The sequence below is a fragment of the Hyla sarda genome, chromosome 2 (assembly GCF_029499605.1).
Source record: "Hyla sarda isolate aHylSar1 chromosome 2, aHylSar1.hap1, whole genome shotgun sequence".
NCBI lineage: Eukaryota > Metazoa > Chordata > Amphibia > Anura > Hylidae > Hyla > Hyla sarda.
In genome coordinates this window covers 156949500-156974002 of record NC_079190.1, presented here as the reverse complement: position 1 = coordinate 156974002, position 24503 = coordinate 156949500, and the positions used below count along the sequence as shown (strand labels likewise).

Below are 24503 nucleotides of genomic sequence, written 5' to 3'. Positions count from 1 at the left end.
GAAATACCCCATATGTGGGCGTAAAATGCTCTGCGGGCGCACAACAAGGCTCAAGAGTGAGAGCGCACTATGTACATTTGAGGCCTAAATTGGTGATTTGCACAGCGGTGGCTGATTTTACAGCGGTTCTGACATAAATGCAAAAAAATAAATACCCACATGTGACCCCATTTTGGAAACTACACCCCTCACGGAATGTAATAGGGGGTACAGTGAGCATTTACGCCCCACAGGGGTCTGACAGATTTTTGGAACAGTGGTACGTGAAAATGAAAAATGTAATTTTTTTGTTTGCACAGCCCACTGTTCCAAAGATCTGTCAAACGCCAGTGGGGTGTAAATGCTCACTGTACCCCCTATTACATTCCGTGAGGGGTGTAGTTTCCAAAATGGGGTCACATGTTGGGGGGTCCACTGTTCTCAATGGCGCTCCTTCTCATCTGAGCGTTGTAGTTCGCTCGCAGTGCACTTGACGTCCAAACATGGGGTATTTCCATACTTAGAAGAAATGGGGTTACAAATTTTGGGGGGCATTTTCTTCTATTACCCTTTGTAAAAAAGTAAAATTTGGGGAAAAAACTGCATTTTAGTGGAAAATTTTTTTTTTTAATTTACACATCCGACTTTAACAAAAAGTTGTCAAACACCTGTGGGGTGTTAAGGCTCACTGTACCCCTTGTTACGTTCCTTGAGGGGTGTCGTTTCCATAATAGTGTGGAATGTGGGGTTTTTTGCTGTCCTGGCACCATAGGGGCTTCCTAAATGGGACATGCCCCCCAAAAACCATTTCATAAAAACTCACTCTCCTAAATCCCATTGTTGCTCCTTCGCTTCGGAGCCCTCTAGTGCACCTGCCGAACACTTGACATACACATATGAGGTATTTTCTTACTTGAGAGAAACAAAGAGCTGTCTGCTGACATCATGAGCACAGTGCTCTCTGATGACATCTCTTTCCATTTTAGGAACTGTCCAGAGTAAAAGAAAATCCCCATAGCAAACATATTCTGTTCTGGACAGTTCCTAAAATGGACAGAGATGTCAGCAGAGAGCACTGTGCTTGCGATGTCATCTGACAGCTCTGTGTTTCAAAAAGAAAAGAATTTCCGCTATAGTATTCAGCAACTAATAAGTACAGGAAGGATTAAGATTTTTTAATAGAAGCAATTTACAAATCTGTTTAACTTTCTGGACCAGTTGATTTAAAAAAAAAATAAATAAATAAGTTTTTCACCGGCGTACCCCTTTAACTCCTTAAGGACACATGACGTACTGGAACGTAATGTGTCCACTCCCGATCTATAACGCGGGGCCACGGCGTGGCCCTGCATCATAGCGGGTCGGGCCCGGCCTCTAACAACGGCCAGGACCCGTGGCTAATAGCATGCGGCATTGATCGCTGTTCCGCACGCTATTAACCCTTTAGACACGGCGTTCAAAGTTGAACACCGCGTCTAAACTGAAACCGAAAGCATGCCGGCTAGCTCAGTGGGCTGTTCGGGATAGCCGCGGCGAAATCGCGGCATCCCGAACAGCTAACAGGACAGCGGCCTGCCTCCTCGCTGTCCGATCGCCGAATGATTGCTCAGTGCCTGAGATCCAGGCATGAGCAGTCAAGCGGCAGAATAATCGATCACTGGTTTCCTATGAGAAACCAGTGATCAATGATAAAGATCAGTGTGTGCAGTGTTATAGGCCCCTATGGGAGCTATAACACTGCAAAAAAAAGTGAGTAAACATCATTTAACCCCTTCCCTATTAAAAGTTTGAATCACCCCCCTTTTTCCATAAAAAAAAACAGTGTAAATAAAAATAAACATATATGGTATCGCCGCGTGCAGGAATGTCCGAATTATAAAAATATATTGTTAATTAAACTGCACGGTCAATGGCGTGCGCGCAAAAAAATTCCAAAGTAAAAAAATAGTGCATTTTTGGTCACTTTTTATATCATGAAAAAATGATCAATAAGTCCTATCAATGCAAAAAACGTACCGTTAAAAACTTCAGATCAGGGCGCAAAAAATGAGCCCTCATATGCCCCATACACTGAAAAATAAAAAGTTAAAGGGATCAGAAGATGACAATTTTAAACGTATAAATTTTCCTGCATGAAGTTATGATTTTTTCCAGAAGTACGACAAAATAAAACCTATACAAGTAGGGTATCATTTTAACCATATGGACCTACAGAATAAAAATCAGGTGTCATTTTTACCGAAAAATGTACTACGTAGAAACGGAAGCTCCCAAAAGTTACAAAATGGCGTTTTTTTTTCAATTTTGTCTCAATAATTTTTTTTTCCGCTTAACCGTAGATTTTTGGGCATAATGACTGGCGTCATTACAAAGTAGAATTGGTGGTGCAAAAAATAAGCCATAATATGGATTTTTTGGTGCAAAATTGAAAGAGTTATGATTTTTTAAAGGCAAGGAGCAAAAAACGAAAATGCAAAACCGGAAAACCCCCCGATCCTTAAAGGGTTAAAGGGGTACTCCGCCCCTAGACATCTTATCCCCTATCCAAAGGATAGGGGATAAGATGTCAGATTGCCGCAGTCCCGCTGCTGGGGACCCCCGGGATTGCCGCTGCGGCAGCCCGCTGTCATTACTGCACAGAGCGAGTTCGCTCTGTGCGTAATGATGGGCGATACAGGGGACGGAGCAGCGTGATGTCATGGCTCCGCCCCTCGTGACATCACGGCCCACCCCCTTAATACAAGTCTATGGCAGGAGCGTGACAACCGCCACGCCCCCTCCCATAGACTCCTATTGAGGGGGCGTGACATCACGAGGGGCGGAGCCATGACATAACGATGCTCCGGCCCCTGTATTGCCCGTCATTACATGCAGAGCGAACTCGCTCTGTGCAGTAATGACAGCGGGCTGCCGCAGCGGCATTCCCGGGTGTCCCCAGCAGTGGGACCGCAGTGATCTGACATCTTATCCCCTATCCTTTGGATAGGGGATAAGATGTCTAGGGGAGGAGTACCCCTTTAAGGCCAATTTTATATTTGCATTTTTGTTTTTTCCTCCTCACCTTCTAAAAATCATAAATCTTTTATATTTTCATCCACAGAAGAGTATGAGGGCTTGTTTTTTGCGCGACCAGTTTTCCTTTGTAATTGCATCACTCATTTTACCATAAAATGTATGGTGCAACAAAAAAATACTTTTTGTGTGGCAAAATTGAAAAGAAATCCGCAATTTAGAAAATTTTGGAAGATTTTGTTTTCCCGCTATTCAATGTACATTAAAAATGACATGTTTTCTTTATTCTGTGAGTTAATATGATTAAAATGATACCCATGATTACATATTTTTATATTATTGTGCCGCTTTAAAAAAAATCTCAAACTTTTTAACCAAATTAGTACGTTTAAAATCCCTCTATTTTGACCTATAACTTTCATTTTTTCATATAAGCGGCAGTTTGAGGGCAAATTTTTTGCGCTGTGATCTGTACTTTATTAATACCACATTTGCATATATGAAACTTTTAATACATTTTTTATTAATTTTTTTGGGAGTACGATGTGGCAAAAAAAGCAGCAATTCTTGACTTTTTTTTATATATACGCTGTTCACCGTAGTGGATCATTAACATATTTTGATAGTTTGGACATATACGTATGCAGCCATAACAAATATGTTTATACATTTTTTTTTTACACTTTTTAGGGAAAAAGGGACAATTTAAAAAAAATTTCGGGGGAGGGACAAACACTTTAAAGATTTATAGCAATCTTTGATTGCTAATACTATTCAATGCTATGCATAGGGCATAACACTGATCAATATTATCGGCGATCTTCTGCTCTGGTCTGCTTGATCTCAGACTAGAGCAGAAGACCCCTGGAGACGGACGGAGGCAGGTGAGGGGACCTCCGTCCGCATTATGGATGATTGGATCCCCGTGGCAGCGCCGCGTGTGATCCGATCATCGATTTATCGGACCGCACTGCCACAGATGCCGTCATCTGTATTGATCACGGCAACTGAGAGGTTAATGGCAGAAATCAGCGCGAATGCTCATGTCCGCCATTACCGGCGGGTCCCTGGCTGGGAACTGCCGTGCATGATGCGAGCACCACTTCGGTGCTCGTGGTCATGTACAGGAAGTAAATGTATGTCCTGGTGCGTTAAGTACCACCGCACCAAGACGTACATTTACGTCGTTAAGGGGTTAGGGAAGAAACATGAAAGTATGTTGAAGCGTCATTACACACAGTGCTACATCACTGATCCGATATCCTAACATGTAAAATTTCATTTTTTTTTCTTTTCACATTGTAGCACCTATGTGCTCCTTCTTTGCTCATTAAGAGTGATCTTAGCTTCAGTAGATATGGGAAGCAGACTAAAATCCCCATCTTGCTTTGCTGACATCTATTCTAGGCTAGTGTCACCCTGTATTTTATTGGCTGCAAAAAAACTAGTCTCCTGTCTATTATCTTCTGTTGTTTTCACTCTTCTGTAATGTCTAGTGCTGGAAATAAGCATGCTCAACCAGCAAATTGAAGTTGAACTACAGTTTGTAACCGTAGGCAATGAAATATAAACATCACATTTGGAAGCAGTAAGTGGTAAGCGATTATGTTGGAAACTACTGAAAAGATTTAAGCCCAGATTTATCAAACTGTGAGAGAAAAAACTGAAGTGATTTTCCCCAAGCAACCAATCACAGCTCAGCTAACAAGCTCTGGTAAAGTGAATCCTGAACTTTGATTGGCTGCTGTGGGAAAAATCACTCCACTTCTACTCTCACATAGTTTGATAAATGTGGGCCTTAATTACCATATGTCGAGGATTTTTAATTTGCACAGTGTAAGGTCAATACATTTCTATAGAAGAATACCCCTTAAGGGAAGGGTCACACATAGCATATATATGCAGCTCATTTCATGCTGCGCAAAATCTGCTGCACAGTGGGAAATACTTTGCCTATTCTCCTATAAGCAGACGCGTAGGGCTACCCGCAGGAGCCCTGTGTGTGCAGTGCAGTTTGGAGGCGGGCCCAGTGAGCCCACGTTACTGTGACGCCCATGCCCGTCTCCAAACCTCACACACAGGGCTACACGGTGGCTCATAGGATAATATTCAGCGTGTTTCCCACTGCCCGGATTTCGCACAGTGTGAAATGTACTACGTATACGCCATGTATGGTCCTACCCTTAAAGTGGTATTCCAGCTAATACATCTTATCCCTTATCAAAACGTCACTTCCCCTCCCTTAGACATGAATGAAAGGGGGCCTGGCCTGACATCACAAGGGGTCGTGGCGTGACGTCATGTCTCCCCTCCCGGAAACAGAGGTTTCCAGGACTGGAGAACCAGTCCCGCATAGAATGCAGGTGCTGCTCGAAGATCGCAGGGGGTCCCATCGGCGAGCCCCCTGCGATCAGACATCTTATCCCCTATCCTTTGGATAGGGGATAAGATGTATTTGGCCGGAATACATACACCTTTAAGGTCGGCATTTTTAAAACATAATTAATATTGCAGGATTTACTTCACAGATTTAATATTGTATAGCGTTCTGTGTGTTTTCTAAATATTTATGGTTGCCCAGCCTTTACGCTTATTCGCAGTTCACTAATATAAAATAAAAAATTATTTTTATATTTTAAAGTACTTCAAGTGATTTGGTTATGAAAGTGGATTCGCTTCTTTCATCTATGCCCAAAGGAGAATCAAGACAAGATCTGAAGTTTGTGAAACAGAAACACAGGTACCTGATTTTACCTTCCCTAATCTGTGAACATAGTATAAAAGAAACCAGAACTGAAAGAAAACACCAAGATTTTTTGAGCGTACAGTTGTAATTGCCAGAAGGATATTATTGCATGATGAGAGGCCCTCTCTTGTTTCTAAGCCTTGGCATCTGTTCTAACTCGCGGCCACATTTTGTTACTTGTATTATTTTTCTGTTTGTAGTGGAAAAATATTCTTAATTTAAAAAAAGGTTAGTGTGTATTTATATATGGTAAATAAGATAAACAACTATTAAGACCTGTATGCTCTCCAGACATGTGCTTATTAGTAAATGCATGCATTTCTTGCGAAAGAACTTGACTCCTGGGGATATAGAAAAAAAAAAATATGTGTATCTATATATATATATATACACGGTATATAGGTTTATTATTTAGACAGTGCTGCTAAACATGCTGTGCTAGATCAGTTGATCTGTATTTTGTTTACTTTTTCTTTCTTTCTATCAATCACCTCTACAATTAAAAGTATTTTTTTTCCTCTTTTCTAGCCTGCTTAAAGTGGAACCCCATGAAGATGGTCCTTTTATAAATGTTATTGCTGTGGTTGATCCTCTATCCAGAGAAGCTCAAAAGATGTCACACTTATTAATTGTAAGTTAAAAAACAAAATAAAAACACTTTGACATGCTTAGAATGGGTAGCATTCCTTTTCAGTATAAAATAGTCTGTGAATGTAAATGAATGTGTAGAGAAGCCTCATAAAGTATAATGTAAAAACATCTTTTAAAGGGAATTAATAGTGGGAAAATAACCAATTTACATTTAAGGGGAGATTTATAGAACTGTCAAATAGAAAAACTATATCTGTTGCCCATCACAATCAATCGCAGTACAGCTTTCAGTTCATACTTTGCTCTTGAAAAATTAAAGCTGGGCTCTGATTAGTTGTAGTGAAAAGATACAGTCCTTCTTTTATAGATTCATAATTCTTCTCCTTTTTTTAAGTTTTTAATGTTAAACATATTTTATGGTTGATAGTGTTTTTTTTTTTTTTTTATTTCTCTTGTCAATAAGAATGATAATGACACTTCAGCTATGTTCATACGATTATTTTGGCCCCTTATTTATTAGCTAATATTCTGTTTTTCTTACAATAAAATAGTATAAAAATTTCAGACCCTTTTTTTATTTGTCTATTTTTTATATTTAAGCATTGTAGTTCTTAAATCAGCTCACATATTTTGGCACATAAACAATTTTTTTTTAAAGTCCCTGGTACTTGTTAGAAACTTCTATCTGAGTCTTCAACATATAAGCAATGGTAGAATTTCCTTTTTCAGATGCAAAGATCTGTGATGTAAATGTACAGTTACTGCTTCCCACTATGGCCAAGAGAAATTGATCCTGAAAAAAAGAATCCCCTATATAATTTAAAACTCTAAATTCCACTGGACAATCCCTTTATGTAAGTTGTTATTGTAGTCAATGGCTTATAGTCCAGGATTTCATCTAATTGTATTTGGTGGTTGGTGCTCTTTCTTGGATTATTGAGAATAATGTTGTATCGCAAATGTATCCTTGGATATAAAGCATTTATTCTAAGATTGAATAATCTTTAAAGGGGTACTCCACTGGAAAACATTATTATTATTTTTTTTATCAACTGGTGTCAGAAAGTTACAAATTTGTAAATTACTTCTGTTAAAAATCTTACTCCTTCCAGTATATATCAGCTGCTATATGCTCCACAGGAAGTTCTTTTCTTTTTGAATTTCCTTTCTGTCTGACCGCAGTGCTCTCTGCTGACACCTCTGTCCATTTTAGGAACTGTCCAGAGTGAGATAGCTTTGCTATGGGGATTTGCTTGTACAGAGTACAAGCAAATCCCCATAGCAAAGCTATCTCACTCTGGACAGTTCCTAAAATGGACAGAGGTGTCAGCAGAGAGAACTGTGGTCAGACAGAACAGAAATTCAAAAAGAAAATAACTTCCTGTGGAGAATACAGCAGCTGATAAGTACTGGAAGGATTAAAATTTTTTAATTGAAGTCATTTACAAATCTGCAATAAAGAAAGCACGTACGTGCACTCACCGCTCAGCGGAGACAAGTCGGTATGGGAGTCCGGTTCACGGGAAGCTGGGTCTCAGCAACGGCGCAGGTAGAAAGGCGCTCTGAGGCTATGTTGGCAGTTTCACACGTGAATGCGTGTTTCTTCCGGCCTCAAGAAGCACGCATTCACGTTTGAAACTGCCTGCGTAGCCTCCGAGCACCTTTCTGCCTGCGCCGATGCTGAGACCCAGCTTCCCGTAAACCGGGGTCCCATACCGACTTGTCTCCACTGAGCGGTGAGTGCACGTACGTGCTTTCTTTATTGCATATATTGATACTTCATAAATTTGTGTTCGCACCCCGCAGGAGATATTGCAATTGGCTGCCGAGACCACGCTGCATCTGTACCTCTGGTGAAGTAGCCTCTTTGTGTGCTCTCTCCTTTCTTGCCTCTCCACTTATTAATTTACAAACCTGTTTAACTTTCTGGTACCAGTTGATTTAAAAAAAAAAATTTGGCATTGGAGTACCCCTTCAATTCATGTATATCTTAATATAGTTTAATTCTTTTTTCAGGTGCTTGGCCGTGTAATGAATATGAAATTAACCATGTTCATGAATTGCAAAGCAAAATTATCAGAAATGCCCTTGAAAAGGTACTTTCATAATTCTTCAATGGTGCTAGTTATAATATTCAAATGTACTGTATTACAAATCAATGGTGCAAAATACATATTTACTATTTCCTGATCGTCCTACGGCGACACACGTATGGGAATACATATTCCTGTAGATCCATCGGTAGAAGATATTATACTAGCAATAAACAAGCACAAAGATTGATTAATGCCCCCCACCACCACCTTCACATGGTGGTGTACCCTGTATAACCCCCTGAATAACAGGCAGCACACGTAATTATATTTCTTCTTGAAGTAGGAGACAAGATGACAAGCCAGAGATTTACCTCCATACTGGGTGTTTTATCAAGTCCCTGGAGTCCATTTGGTGTGTGACAGGCCATATACTGGTGGTTGCCCTAGTCCCTCAGCCTCTGTCTTGAGTCGGCTTTCCGCTGCATCCAGTGTTCTGGATGTCAAGGAGCTTCTAGTGAAGGTCCTATGATGGATTCCCATGCTGGCGTCCCACGTGTGTACTGGCGGTACTTTCCAGCGGTTAGACTCAGCTGCACAGGTAAACGCTATTACATTAACGTGGTCTAAGGTGATAGGAGGTGCTCAACCCCAAGTGCAGTTGTGCACCTATGCTGGAGTGGAGGACCTGCACTTGTGGACCACAATATGGGTTCACTCCTGTGGTAAATGTAAACAATGACATTAGCTAACCCTCAAAATTGATGTAAAATTGAGACATTAGCCAGTATATCCTTATATGAAAGACATACCTGAGCCCGCACACCATGCCAAGGATTCTCAAGTGGTACGGGACCTAACACTAAACCTACCTGGCCGGATAAATAAAGCCAGGGACCAAATTACGGCAGCCTTAGGTCCGACTTGCAGACTGCTCCTGAGTTACCTCCAGTGTGGGGTAAGCACACATACAATGGGAGGGGAGAGACAGGCTACAAGCCCCACCCTGGTTGGTTCACTTATAGCCGGCCTCACAGGTGAAACCTTAATGCTACCCAGTAAGATAAAAGGGTGCATTAGTATAAGCCTTAAACAGCAGAATACTGGCTTATAGTTACATGCAGGTGGTTGTAGCAGGAAACTCTCAACTCCAAGTGCAGTTGTGCACCTTAGCTGGGGTGGAGGTCCTGCACTTGTGATCCGTTGCTATGGGAGATCCCCAGCAAAAATTGCATACAATGGAGGATGCCTGCAGACGGTCACAAGAACCACAGTGCATCCTGACACCAGATAAATGTGTATGTGGATGCGTGATGCATGATTCACATGAAACAATTAAATTAACATGGTCTAAAATGATAGGAGGTGCTCAACCCCAAGTGCAGTTGTGCACCTACGTTGGAGTGGAGGACCTGCACTTGTGGACCACAATATGGGTTCACTCCTGTGGTAAATGTAAACAATGACATTAGCTAACCCTCAAAACTGATGTAAAATTGAGACATTAGCCAGTATATCCTTATATGAAAGACATACCTGAGCCCGCACACCATGCCAAGGTTTCTACTAAATGCTAGTAGAGCGCATGCGCAAGCTGGTTGCGGCGTTACTCATCTTCCGGGCCGTCGTCTGCTGTGTGCGTGCGCGCAACTACGAAGTATTAGTACAGAGGTGCTCTGCCCGGTGCAGGCGCAGAGTAGCGGCAGCATCAGAAGCCTATCGGAGAAGGAGGGGAGTGTCCTTCTTGCTGAGGTCTTTAAAATTAGCCCACCAACGGAGTCTAGCTGCGCTCAGTCATAGGCCGCAGACTCCTTAGTGTGGGCAGGTATCTTTGGTCCCGGCAGCGATCCTTACCAAAACCCTGTCTCTGTCTTCTAATTTTTTTTTTGTGTATACCTCATTACTCCTTGTTTTTTTCTCCTAGTAAGGGCACATGAGTGGGAAAAGGAAGTGAAAATCTCGCCATAATGCTTGCTAGGATTGCCAGGCACCCTTACCTGAATCATAGGAGGATCGGGAATACCAAAAATGCCTTGCTTCAAAATCAAGTAGACGTATGTCTCCAGATTCCTTCCTAGAATGGTTTAAGAAAGAATTATCATCAATCTTTGATGATATGAAAGCTTCTCTAGCACTGCAAAAACCTAGTAAGAAAGCTAAGTATGTGGCTGATCTTTCATCTTCTTCTAGCTCTCAGGATGATTTGGATAGTGAAGATATGCAAGTTTGTGAGGCCGAAGCTTTAGAGGATGTACTGGGTGGGCCATTTATATGGATACACCTTAATAAAATGGGAATGGTTGGCATTGTTAACTTCCTGTTTGTGGCACTTTAGTATATGTGAGGGGGGAAACTTTTCAAGATGGGTGGTGACCATGGCGGCCATTTCAAAGTCAGTCATTTTGAATCCAACTTTTGTTTTTTCAATAGTCAATATGTCATGTGACATCAAACGTATTGGGAATTTCACAAGAAAAACAATGATGTTCTTGGTTTTAACGTAACTTTATTCTTTCATGAGTTAGTTACAAGTTTCTGACCACTTATAAAATGTGTTCAATGTGCTGCCCATTGTGTTGGATTGTCAATGCAACCCTCTTCTCCCACTCTTCACACACTGATAGCAACACCGCAGGAGAAATGCTAGCACAGGCTTCCAGTATCCGTAGTTTCAGGTGCTGACACTAACGCACATTGGATAGATCCCTCCAAGACTGATGGAACACAAAAATTGATGGTATGGTGTGGTATATGGGGTACAAAGATAGTGGGGCCATTGTTCCTCAATGGAAACCTCAAGGCCACTTGATATGCGAAATTGTTACATGATGATGTGTTTCCCTCTTTATGCACTGAAGCTGGCACGTTCCCTGAGTTTTTCCAGCTAGATGTGCACCAGCACATTATAGGTGTCAGGTCCGAGCATTCCTAGATGAACAGTTTCCTGGAAAGTGGATTGGTCGTCGTGGGCCAGTTGAATGGCCCCCCAAGGTCTCCCAATCTGACCCCCTTAGACTTTTATCTTTGGGGTCATCTGAAGGCAATTGTCTATGTTGTGAAGATACAAGATGTGCAGCACCTGAAACTACGGATACTGGAAGCCTGTGCTAGCATTTCTCCTGCGGTGTTGCTATCAGTGTGTGAAGAGTGGGAGAAGAGGTTTGCATTGACAATCCAACACAATGGGCAGCACATTAAACACATTTTATAAGTGGTCAGAAACTTGTAAATAACTCATGAAAGAATAAAGTTACGTTAAAACCAAGCACATCATTGTTTTTCTTGTGAAATTCCCAATAAGTTTGATGTGTCACATGACCCTCTTCCTATTGAAAAAACAAATGTTGGATTCAAAATGGCTGACTTCAAAATGGCCACCATGGTCACCACCCATCTTGAAAAGTTTCCCCCCTCACATATACTAATGCGCCACAAACAGGAAGTTAATATCACCAACCATTCCCATTTTATTAAGGTGTATCCATATAAATGGCCCGCCCTGTATATCTTCTCCAAAAGGAGAAACTTCCTAAACTGGTGTCTGCAGTCAAGCAAGTTTTGGAAACATCAGAAGACGTTTCTCATAAGGCTTGTAAATACCGGCTATACTATTTTCCTCAGAGAAAACCTGGTGTTTACCCCTCTCATCCTTTGGTCAAGGACTGGATGGAGAAAGACTGGTCTAAGCCAGAGAAAAAAAAACGATCCAGGAGCAAAATTTTAAACTACTTATAAATTGGATCCGGCGGTTTGTTCTAAATGGGATTTTCCTCCTAATCTGCATCTAGCTTCTACTATATTAGCAAGAAAATCCATCTTTCAGTCTGATGAATCCTCACTTTTGACAGAATCCTTGGAGAGAAAAGAGAACTCTCTGTGCAAGTCCTACCTGTCAGAAGCCTCCTCAGCTAAGATTGCTACTTCTTCCGTCCCTGTTGGCTTAGCCATCTTGCTCAGGACATCAAAGATGTGGTGTTTAGAGAAGATTTAGTGAGTGACCTCTCTGGAATGAAAATTGAGGTGGGTTTCCTTTATGACACCTCCCTTAATATGGTTAAGTTTTCTTCTAGATCCATGGGTCTATCCAATTCTTCTAGAAGAGCACTATGGATCAAACAATGGTCAGGTGACGTTCTTTCAAAGAGCCTTTTCGTATGATTACCATTCGATCCATCATCTATGTTTGGTCCTCAGCTTTAGGCATTCTAAAAGATTTAAAGAGTACCTGTCAATAAATAAACTTTTCTAAACTACTTCCCTAACTACTCCTAACATCCCCTGCCCTTAAATTTTTTTTAAGAGCTTTAAAAAGCTCTGTATCTTACCTTTCTTCTTGCTCACATAGTGTGAGCTTCCGGCAGGAGGATGTGGGTGTGCCCCAGCAGGCGCTACGTCACTGAAGCCTGCTGGGGGGACTGCTTCCACCCTTACTTTGCCGAGGAGAGCGGGGGGGGGGGTGAGCCCCCATTTGCAATGCCCAGATCGCCCAGACAGGACCTGTCAGTACCTCACCAGCGCCGCTGCACACAGGATCATCACCAGCCTTTAGAGGTCTGCGCTCCTTCGGATGTTCCCCTTTTTTTGCGTGATCGGATCATCCGTTTCACTTCTCTAGAGTATGGAACCTGAACTCCTTGTGGTGCACCAAGAGTTTCCACAATCCGAAAGAAGCTGCTTCCTTACTCCAGTTTCTACAAGAGGGATTCAACAAGGGTCTAAAGCTTAACACCCTAAAGGTTCAGGTCACGGCAATCACTGCTCATTTGAATGGTCTTTTTTCTGGTTCAGTACTAGTATCCAGATTCTTCAGAGCAATTAAGAAGATGAGGTTTATTTTTCATGACTCTATACCATCCTGGGATCTTCCGTTAGTGCTTCGAAGACTTTGTGAGTCTCCTTTTGAACCAGTCTCTTCAGCATACTTGAAGTTTCTCTCCTTCAAAACTGTATTTTTGATTGCCATAACATTAAGCAGAAGGGTGAGCAAAATTTGTAAAGAGCCATATCTGAAGATCTTGCCAGAAACTGTAGTATTCAGGACCATGCCGGGCTTCCTTCCTAAAGTTTCATCATCTTCTAATATTAATCAGAGATTGTTCTGCCAGCTATTCCAGAGGACAGCGAACCACAGCTTCTTCTTTTAGATGTCAAGAGAATGTTGTTGGAGTATCTTCCGCAGATCTGCTGAATTTAGGAAATTAGAAAGCTTCTTCCTTCAAGGGTCCAAATAAGGGTAACAAAGCGAGTAAATCCTCTCTGGCTCGGTGGATAAGGAATACTATCCGACTTTGTTATGAAGCATAAGGGGTACAGTCTCCTTTACTACTAAAGGCCCATCAACACGCTCTACAGCTGCATTTTAGGCAGAGTAATACCATATACCTATGGACCTGATTTGTAAAGTGGCAACTTGGGCGTCTCCATCTACATTTGTGAAACACTACAGATTGGATGTTTGCCTCTGAGGAGTCAGTCTTAGGTTTGAGCGTTATTCAAGCTGCCGGAAGCCATTAAGTTCCCCCCCCCCCCCCCCCCCCTGTTTTTTTCTTACTGCTTTGGGTCCCCATATGTGTGCCGCCGTAGGATGATCAGGAAGTGGGGAATTTATATTACCTGAAATGTCAATTTACTGGAGTTTGTAGGCGGCACAAGTGTCCCTCCCAATAAATGTTATATTGCTGAATTATGTTACATGTGCTGCCTGTTATTCAGGGGGTTATATAGGGTACACACCCAGGTGGGGGAGGGCGGGGCGGGGCTGGGCTCAATAATCAATTATATCCCCATATGTGTGCCGCCTACGGATTTTCAGGTAAGATAAATTTCCCACTTATATGTTATGTTATATGAAATGTCTGTTTCACAGTATTGTCTACAGCCAAAATGATATATCATATAAAATAACAAGTTTGGTCTCTCTTGCTTAGTTATTGATGCACCTCTGATGTAATTTCTGTATACCTGTAGGACAAGTCAAATGATTCGAGTACACGATTAGGTACAGCAAGAAAAAAAAGAGAAACAAACATAAATACTTTGCAATCTGTTGTGTGTGTGTGTATATATATATATATATATATATATATAATATATATTTTTTTTTATATAGTCTTATACATATATAAATGTGTATATATATATATATATATATATATATTTGTCAGTGGGAAATTATTGATTGTGCTACATAGCATACAGCAGCATATGTTTCGTTTTTTATGAAATGTAAAAAAATATACATTATATAGAAACAACAATGTAGTGTGAACCCAGCCTAATAGTATTATACAATGTAAAACAACTATAAAAGAAATTTGGATTACATGGTATGCAGTATATTATACCAAATTCAAATATTTTATTTATGTTGCAGCTGCCCAGTTTCAGTATTGTGCATAGCACAGTGTAAGGAGCTGTGACTTTGGCCTTGTAACAAGACATATACATTGTGGTGGTGGACAGAGAGAAAACAGTAAATTAAAAGAATGTTGCAAATATGTTTACTTTGTCCTTAGTAATTTAATAAAATATGGTCTTATGACTGGAATAGCTATAACCTCTATATGTACGTAATACAAGAAATTTCTTACAGTGAAAGCTGTCAGTCTATATTTTGGCAGTTTGCAAATCATAAAATGGGTGAAACTAATAAGGAGCCAGAAAACAGTAAGACCGAGACAGTTCATCCTAGAGGCAGTAGACACATAACAGCAGTGTTTGGGAACCTTATTGATGTACAAAATTGCTAGAGCAGAGGTTATTCAGTGAAGGTTACAGTTCATGTACTCATATCGAAAACCTGATATCTCTAGCAGTACAAATATGTTTAATAATGTTGGTGCTTCTTGATAATTATTCTGTTTGATTTATTTTTGCTGTTAGCAAAGTAGCAGACTGAATTTTATAATTGCAAGATATCAACTCATTGTATTGATATTTTCTTTCCAGTTTCTATCGTCTTGTGCTTGAGCCAGAATTGATATTTTTAAGTAACAAGAGTCTCTCTCCGGGTCCAGTGGCTAAGTTCCTGGATATGCCTGAATCTCCTCTGCTAACTCTTAACATGAACACCCCAGAGAGCTGGCTTGTAGAAGTAGTGCACAGTTCATGTGATCTTGATAACATCCATCTACAAGACGTAAGTCACCACAGTGCACTTTACTGCCAGGCAGACATTCCGACCATTATTATAATTTTTTTTTTTTAATTCAAGTAACCCACTAGTTTCTAGGATTTATATTGTATATAATTATATACTTTAGTAGGGTTTATATTGATAGTGAGATGAATGTCTGTTGGAGCTTATCAGGTATTAGATCTCTCCTCACGCTGACACTAATCTCATGATCTTGTGGTCTCTAGCTGGCAAACCAGGTTAACATGCGTTATTCTGCTTTCCCCAAAAAGAACCACTGATGGATCTGATAATATCTAGTCATATAGTTATTGAAGAGTTAGATTCACTGCAAAAAAAATATCTATACCAATCTGTCGCATCCTTCATGGATCCTGAAATTCATGATGCCAGTGTAAACAGAGCCTCTTCTTGCTAGTCTTTTGTTTGCAGAGGATATGCAACCATTTTATTCCCTTGATGCAAAAAATCTGCAGCATATTCTGCTAACACTGACTTTAATGGGTTGGCCCGGAATATCAGCATATCTGCCACTATTGCAAATTTTCTGCTGACCCTTTGAAGCCAATGGTAGCAGAATCCACTGAGGATTTTCTGTAGCAAATATTCTGCAGAAAATTTGCCCATGTGAACTGACCCTAAAGGTTTGTTCACACAAGCAGATTTTTGTGCGTATTTTCCGCAGCTGATTCGATGTTTTTTATTTTCTGCTGCTTGTTTTCAGCTTCTTATTTTCTGAAAACTAGCAGCAGAAAATAAAAAGCACTAAAGTACGCAGCAGAATCCACTCGTGTGAATAAGCCCTAAGGGTATGTTTACTTGTACAGGATCTGCTACAGCTATTTTGCAGCAGAGTTCCTGTTTAGCAGATTTGAATAAAGACAAATAAATTGGTCAACATATCTGCAAATCTGCATCACCAAATCTGCAGCAGATCCTGTACATGTGAGAATACCCCGAGGCTCCATTCACACAAGTGTTTTTTCTGCAGATTTTGCTGCTATTGAATTCTATGGATTAGCAGAAAATCCACAATAGTGACAGATTTGCTGTTATTCCATGGACCCATTGAAATCCGCAAGAAATCAGCCCGTGTGACTATAATGGGCAGCAAAATCTGCTGAAGCAAATCTGCAGCAGAAATAACGCATGTGTGAACGCACCCTTAAAGTACGTTCAGTTGAGTGGATCCACCGCCGTAGGACCCCTACAGGGTGCCTATAGATGTACCTACTCGGAGCGGCACTATGCCGCTACAAGCAGAAACACTGCTGCGATGTGCGGTGATGTGCAAGAAAAATGTATCCCCATATTTTATTTTATGCTTGCATTTTCATCTGTAATCAGTAAAAACGTGCACATAAAATGAAAATGTAGCAAAATTTTACACTGCGTGAACATAGTCTAAGTGTTAAAATAGACCATATTTATCTGAGCTGAAAACTTTTTTCTCCAATACCAGTAAGGATTGTGTATTGACACGTACAGTATCATTTTGCATATATAAAGAAGTATAACACTGTAGGACAATTTATCCCCTATCCAAAGAGGATAAGTGTCTGATTGTAGGAAGTCCCCCTGTGATCCTCTTTGGATAGGGGATACGTTTATTCCCTAAATCCCCTTAAATTTATCCTCTATCCAAAGGATCATGGGGGTTCCTACCGCTGGGACCCCTGTGATCTCCTGGCATGGCGGTCATGCTTTCCTCACACATGGAGTGGGGGTCAGCGTGTGCCCTTCATTCATCCCTTGTATCTCCAGCTCTCCCATAAAAATGAACAGACGGTTACGTGCCGACCCCCGCTCCGTGCACAGGAGATCACATGGGTCCCAGCAGTCGGACCCCTGCGATCCTTTGGATAGGGGATACATTGTCCTACACTAATGCTGCAGATTTCATACTGTTTTTAATAATTTAGTTTATATTAAATTCTAAAGCATAAAACCTGCAGCATCAAATATGCAGCAGATCTTGTACATGTAAATACTCTCGAAGGGCTTCTTCACAGGAACAGATTTTTGTGCAGACTTTCCACAGCTGATCTGTTTTTTATCTTCTGCTGCAGAAAAAAAGCTGTAGAAAATAAGCAGCTAAAAATCTGCAGCAAAATATGCTTGTGTAAACGAGCCCTAAAACCACCTTCAGACTAGCTCAGGGAGCAGCCGCGATCTGTGCGAGTACACCACGCATGCACCATGTAACGGTCCTCAAGCGGTAAAATACGCTGTGGATCTGCTCATCTGAAAGTACTCTTAGGGCTCGTTTACACAAGCATATTTTGCTGCAGATTTTTAGCTGCTTATTTTCTACAGCTTTTTTTCTGCTGCTTATTTTTTGCTTGTAAGTCAATGATAAAATAAGCAGCAGAAAATAAGCAGCCAATAATAAAAAGCAGCAGATCAGCTGCGGAAAATCATCACAAAAATCAGCTCGTGTGAACAAGTCCCTAGAGTGTATTTACATGTACAAGCATATTTGATGCTGCAGACTTTTTATGCTTTAGAATTTAATGTAAACTAAATTATTTAAACACAGCATCAAATCTACAGCACTAGTGTAGGAAAATGTATCCCTTATCCAAAAAGATCGCAGGGGTCCGACTGCTGGGACCCCTGTGATCTCCTGTGCACTGAGCAGGGGTTGGCACGCGACCATCTGTTAATTTTTATGGGAGAGCTGGAGATACACTAGAACAGTGCTCTGGTATCTCTGGCTATCACATAGGGATGAATGAAAGGCACACGCTGACCCCGACTCCATGCATGAGGAGAGCCTGAGCACCATACCAGGAGATCACAGGGGTCCCAGCAGTCGGAACTCCCATGATCCTTTGAATAAAGGATAAATTTAAGGGGATTTAGGGAATAAACGTATCCCCTATCCAAAGATCATCACAGGGGGACTTCCTGCAATCAGACACTTATCCTCTTTGGATAGGGGATAAATTGTCCTACAGTCTTATACTTCTTTATATATGCAAAATTATACTGTACGTGTCAATACACCCTTACTGGTATTGAAGCGAAAATGTTTTCAGCACAGATAAATATGGTCTATTTTAACACTTAGACTATGTTCACACAGTGTAAAATTTGGCCACGTTTTCATTTTATGTGCACATTTTTGGCAATATGCCACATTTTTACTGATTACAGATGAAAATGCGAGCATAAAATAAAATATGGGACTTCATTTTAACAACAGACTGATATAAACATTGCCCTAAACTTCCCACCTGATACTTTGCAAATGACAGAATCTAATAATGATTCATTAATATATTTACTATGCCTAAAAAGAAGAGCAGAGAATGTGTTAGTGTCATGTTAGTGATTCAGCATAATCCGAAGTTCAGGATTATTTCAGGCTGATTTAAAAAGCTTCATGCATACTTGTTCATCTTTGCTCATAGCAGCTTTCACAATTCAACAGTTCCAGGCTTTGCTTAGCATTTATATCCAGTTCACATATAATGGCTGTGCTGCTTTCATGATTGCAGGAATTTCATTGCTTGTTGCTGATTTGTCCTTAAATACTTTTTTTACATTAAACTTTTTGGATCATTTTCTTTTCCAACAAATGTATTCATTTTCATCCATTATTTTATCATCTTAAAAAGATGAGTAATGAAATGACATGTACACCTCTTTACCAGGCTTATTAACTTCCCTATTTGTTGTAATCACAGCTAATGTTTTTTATTCCTCCTTTATGCATTTTTGCAGGGATGGCGTACATTTTATTCTTCCAGATGTCCTCCTGTCATTTGCTGTGTATGAACGGTAGTTTGCTGCTGACAAAGCTTATTGAAACAAATCTCAGATGTGACATCTGCAGGTTATCTGCATTCAAAACATATTTGCTGTGTCCTCCACATTTCTACCTTACAGGAGGCTCTTATACTGTAGTTATCTTCTAGATAATGATACAAATATAGTACCACAGAGTGGTATATTTATTGAAGTTGGTGCAAGGGAACAGGGGAGTTGTTGATGGCAACCAGTCTGATTCGGACACTTGTACCTAGGCTAGAAGAGAAAAGGTTCCCTGATTATTATGTACAGAACCTTATACTACCTTTTACATCAGTTTTCACAACTGAATGTCAATGTATTTTTTGTGACTGGCTTGTAGGACATCTGACAAAATCCTTGTGTTTTCCAGGTTGAGGGGATTGTTACGGCAAACTATGAACTGGAGTATTTGTTACTGGAGGGTCATTGTTTTGATGTGACAACAGGACAACCACCTAGAGGTCTTCAGTTTACCCTAGGCATGAAGAATGATCCAGTCATGGTAGACACTATAGTTATGGCTAACCTGGTAAGTTTTTGCTTTTGTGACCCATAAATTAAGTGTTATGATTGCTATAAATCTAACATGGGTGATAAATATTATAACTGATTTTTTTTTTTAGCACTTCTACTTAGCATGGATTCTACATAATAAAATACAGTAGCAACAAATTCATATCTTTATTGAATACATCATAAAACCTTAAAATCTGTGTCCCACATGGATGCAGCAGTCCAAGCAGACATACACTTACACATTACTTAGTGATATCCGTGGCCCTACCTCACCTTCAAGATTCCCTGGCGCACTCCGTACCTCTGCCATCCACAGATCCCCATACACAATACCCCACACAGTACCCTTAGGACTTTCTATACACTGTCTGGCAACAGCACCCATGCTTCTTTTTTGCCTTCCAAATCTCCAACAATACCTACCTCCTTTGGCCCCTCCACACCCAAACAAAGACCCCCCAATCCAAAACTTCAGCACCCGATATCCCCCCTCCTTTTGACACACAGACGGTTTTTGTTTCTGTTCTTTCTTCCTCAACCAGAACACCTCTCTTTCTGTATTCCTTGCCTCTCATTGATCCCCTGCTGCTGACCGAGACTCTTTGGCTATATGGGACCTAGAAACATCTGAAGACAGCCCTGCACTCTGATGCCACTTTCCTCTGTCTAACCACTTGGAGTCTGCCGTCAATAACAAATACAGAATATAAGTGGTTAGATTTATGCTGCCCAAACCACAAACCGCTGAATGAGATACAGACACACTTCCTTATCACAATGATATATAAATCTCTATGAATAGCTGTACTGCTTCAGAAGAATCATGGTTGGATAGGGACTGGGCTCTAAGTCATAGGGTTGGTCACCGTTCAGCTTGATAAATCTCTCCTATTTGCATATAGTGACAGACCTGTCAATCAGGGATAGCGGACCACCCCCATAACTTAAAGCCCCATTCCCAGACAGATTATTATAAGACACATATTATAAATGAAAGCACTGTTCAACATCTCAGGCCATCAGAAATTACATCTTTTTTTTAGATGGCCTGAGTTTGCCAAGAGTAACACCAGATCAGCTCCATACCCTGTCTAAACCTATTACAGAGACTGAGTTTCAGAACACTGAAACAGCACAAATCTCCAGGCCCAGATCGGTTCTCTAAGGAATATTATAAAATTTGCGGGCCCCTTCTTGCCCCATACTTGACATAAATGTATAATAGCGCTAAGGTACACGGGTCATTCCCCCAGAAATGCTGTAAAAGCCTTAATTATAACCCTACCCAAGCCAGGGAAGACTCCCTATGTGCCTAGCCACTTCAGGCCAATAGCGTTGCTGAATACTGATTTAAAAATGTATTTATCTATCTTAGGAGGCAGATTGAACCACATCTTACCTTTATTGATAGCAAATGATCAGGTGGGGTTCGTAAAGGGCCGTCAAACTAATGATTTCACCCGACGCATCATAGACATTATCTCAGTATTGGAAAAACAAGAAGTGCCTTCTCTGCTTCTTACATTAGATGCAGAGAAGGCGTTCGATAGAGTGCACTCGGGCTACCTCTCCCAGGTGTTGGACAAATTTGGCCTAAAGGGGATATTTGGATCAGCAGTAATTACATTATATAGTTGCCCCACAGCATAGCAACCTATATCCCTAATGATTCCCTACAGAGTTGATCCAGGGGAAGACAAAAAACCCTCATACTAGAGGTAAAAATTCCTTCCTGACTCCAAATATGGCAGTCAGAATACATCCCTGGAGCAACGTTCTGTCCCTATAAATCTAGTATACATAACCAGCAATGTTATTATTCTCCAAAAGTGCATCCAGACCCCTTTTGAATTCTTTTACAGAGTTCACCATGACCACCTCCTCAGGCAGAGAATTCCACAATCTCACTGCTCTCACAGTAAAGAACCCCCGTCTGTGCTGGTGTAGAAACCTTCTTTCCTCAAGACGTAGAGGATGCCCCCTTGTTATAGATACAGTCCTGGGTATAAATAGATCATGGGAGAGATCTCTGTATGGTCCCCTAATATATTTATAGATAGTTATTAGGTCGCCCCTAAGCCTTCTTTTTTCTAAACTAAATAACCCTAATTCTGATAATCTTTCTGGGTACTGTAGTCCTCCCATTCCCCGTATTACTCTGGTTGCCCGTCTTTGAACCATCTCCAGCTCCCCTATATATTTCTTGTGCACTGGTGCCCAGTACTGTACACAGTATTCCATGTGTGATCTTACTAGTGATTTGTACAGCGGTAGAATTATTTCCTTGTCGTGGGCATCTATGCCCCTATTGATGCACCCCATGATTTTATTTGCCTTGGCAGCAGTTGCCCGACACTGTTCACAACAGCTACATTTACTGTTAACTAAGACTCCTAAGTCCTTTTCCACATCAGTCGTCCCAAGTTATACGTCCCATTTAATACATAATCCCAGCCTAGATTTTTCTTCCTCATGTACATTACCTTACATTTATCAGTGTTGAACCTCATCTGCCACTTCTCAGCCCAAACCTCCAACCTATCTAGATCCATTTGTAACAGTGCACTGTCCTCTATAGTGTTTACCGCTTTACAGAGTTTAAAGTATCATCTGCAAAGATTTCTACTTTACTATATAACCCCTCTACAAGGTCATTAATGAATATATTAAATAGAACAGGACCAAAGACGGACGGATGTTGGGAGAAGTTGGTATCCTCCCCTTTGAACAATTAAAACAGAAATATAATCTTCCCACTGTAGACTTTTAAGTTCTTGCAGCTGCACCATTTTATTTTATCTACTAATCTATCTACTAAGGGGAAAATTACACATCCCAGCCATCCTTTTTTTCATACACAACATTTAGTACAAGAAAGATCCATAATCTATCCCTCCTTGATTCCTCGGGTGGGCAGAATCCCACAGTGTATCAGACGGGAATCCGATTTATGCCAGTCCTTTTCTAAATCACAATGGGAGCACTCATTCATAATTAATTGTCAAACATCCAAGTGTGTTACATTTTTTGAGATAACTAGGAAGCTACTATATAGATGGTACCAAACCCCCATTTAAATTATCAAAAATATTCCCAGATCAATCGAATTTATGTTGGCGTTGAAAACTTCAGGTGGGCACGCTGCTGCACATGTGGTGGGAGTGTGAAAGCATTAGGGAGCTGTGGTCACAAATTCTGATTTTGGTAAACAATATAGTAGGCTTCCCAATACCTTGGGGACCAGAGGTGGCCCTTTTACTCTTACGTGGATCTTTTCACTCCTGATATAGTAGTGATGGTGAATTTTGTAACTATTGCTAAACATAAAATTGCCGCAAAATGGAAAGAATCAGAACACCCAAATCTTAAGTGTTTGATTAACATAATGCATCACACCAAATGGAGTATAGTATAGCATCATCTTGGAGCAACCTTTCTAGCTTTTTTTTATTTATAGTCAAAATGGCTACTATATAAACCCCTTGACAATTAAGCATTGTAGACAGATTGAGCAAAGAGTTTATAGTGGTACACTCACATATATAGTTGAGATAATTTTGTAATATGTTTATATGTTCAGGTTGATTTAGTTTGCTTTGTCCTTCTATATTTGTTTTTCTTTTACTTTAATTATTTTGAATATATTATGTATTGTGTGGAAAGTTTGACTAAATAAGAAAAAAAAATATCTAATTTTGGATCTTGAATGTTATGTAGCATAGAGTTATCTATCTTGATCAGTGTTTTCCAACCAGGGTGTCTCAAGCAAAACGACAACTCCCAACATGCCCGGACAGCCTAGTTTTGCAACAGCTGGAGGCACTCAGGTAGAGCCCTCTGGTAGAACTGTTCTTTTATCCGGCTCCTGATGAATCCTGACCATTTACCGCCATTTCTGCAACATGTATTTTCCACTCCTGCAATATGTGTGGCCAATCCTACCCGTTCCTGCAACATGTGTGACCAATCATGCCCACTACCGCTAACATTTATGCAAATGTTAGGGCCTTGACTGTCAGGCCCTGTAATGTTTACACAGTCTAGAGTGATTACAGGGTCTGACTGTCACACACAGCTTTGCCAGTCTCCTAAATGGCACATCTGCTTAGTACAGCCTCCATATGGCCATCATTACAGGGATTATTATATGATTTCTGAAGTGTGCCTGTGCATAAAGTGATCCATTTATAAGCAGATATGACATCCAGGAGCATGCAAAAGAGAGATCAGATATTCTCACCTAGCTTTTCCATGCTCCTGAATGGCATATCTGCTTATTGCTGGATCATTTTAGCACAGGCAAACTTCAGAAATCATATAATAGTCCCTGCAATGGCTGCCATGTGATTTCTATACCAAACAGACCTGCCATTCAGGAGCCTGGGAAAGTTGTGTGACAGTCAAACCCATTAATCACTCTTTAATCCATAATGTTTACAGGGTCTGACTGTCACACACACACACAGCTATAAGCAGATTTGCCATTCAGCCTGAAAAAGCTGGATGAGACAGCTCCTGTTCCTGAATGACAGAAATTACAAATGTACACCACTATAAAAATGTCACTGCAGTAGTCAATGGTCTGGTTGATGGGCAGTTGGACACTGTGTGTGTAACTAAATATATACTCGTGAGGTGACAGACAGGTGACCGGGCAGGCTACAGAACAGAATTCCATTCAGTATCCATTGTA

General features: G+C 40.7%; 1 protein-coding gene across 2 annotated transcripts in view; it reads left to right on the top strand.

Annotated features, from left to right (window-relative positions):
* Positions 1–24503, top strand: part of UGGT2 (UDP-glucose glycoprotein glucosyltransferase 2) — a 409630-nt gene that overhangs the window by 276071 nt on the left and 109056 nt on the right. For both annotated transcript variants that reach the window (XM_056555597.1, XM_056555598.1), the window contains 5 exons: positions 5633–5731; positions 6266–6368; positions 8345–8424; positions 15310–15499; positions 19665–19823. In XM_056555597.1, coding sequence (XP_056411572.1) covers positions 5633–5731; positions 6266–6368; positions 8345–8424; positions 15310–15499; positions 19665–19823 — 631 coding nt within the window. The remainder of the gene's footprint in view (positions 1–5632; positions 5732–6265; positions 6369–8344; positions 8425–15309; positions 15500–19664; positions 19824–24503) is intronic.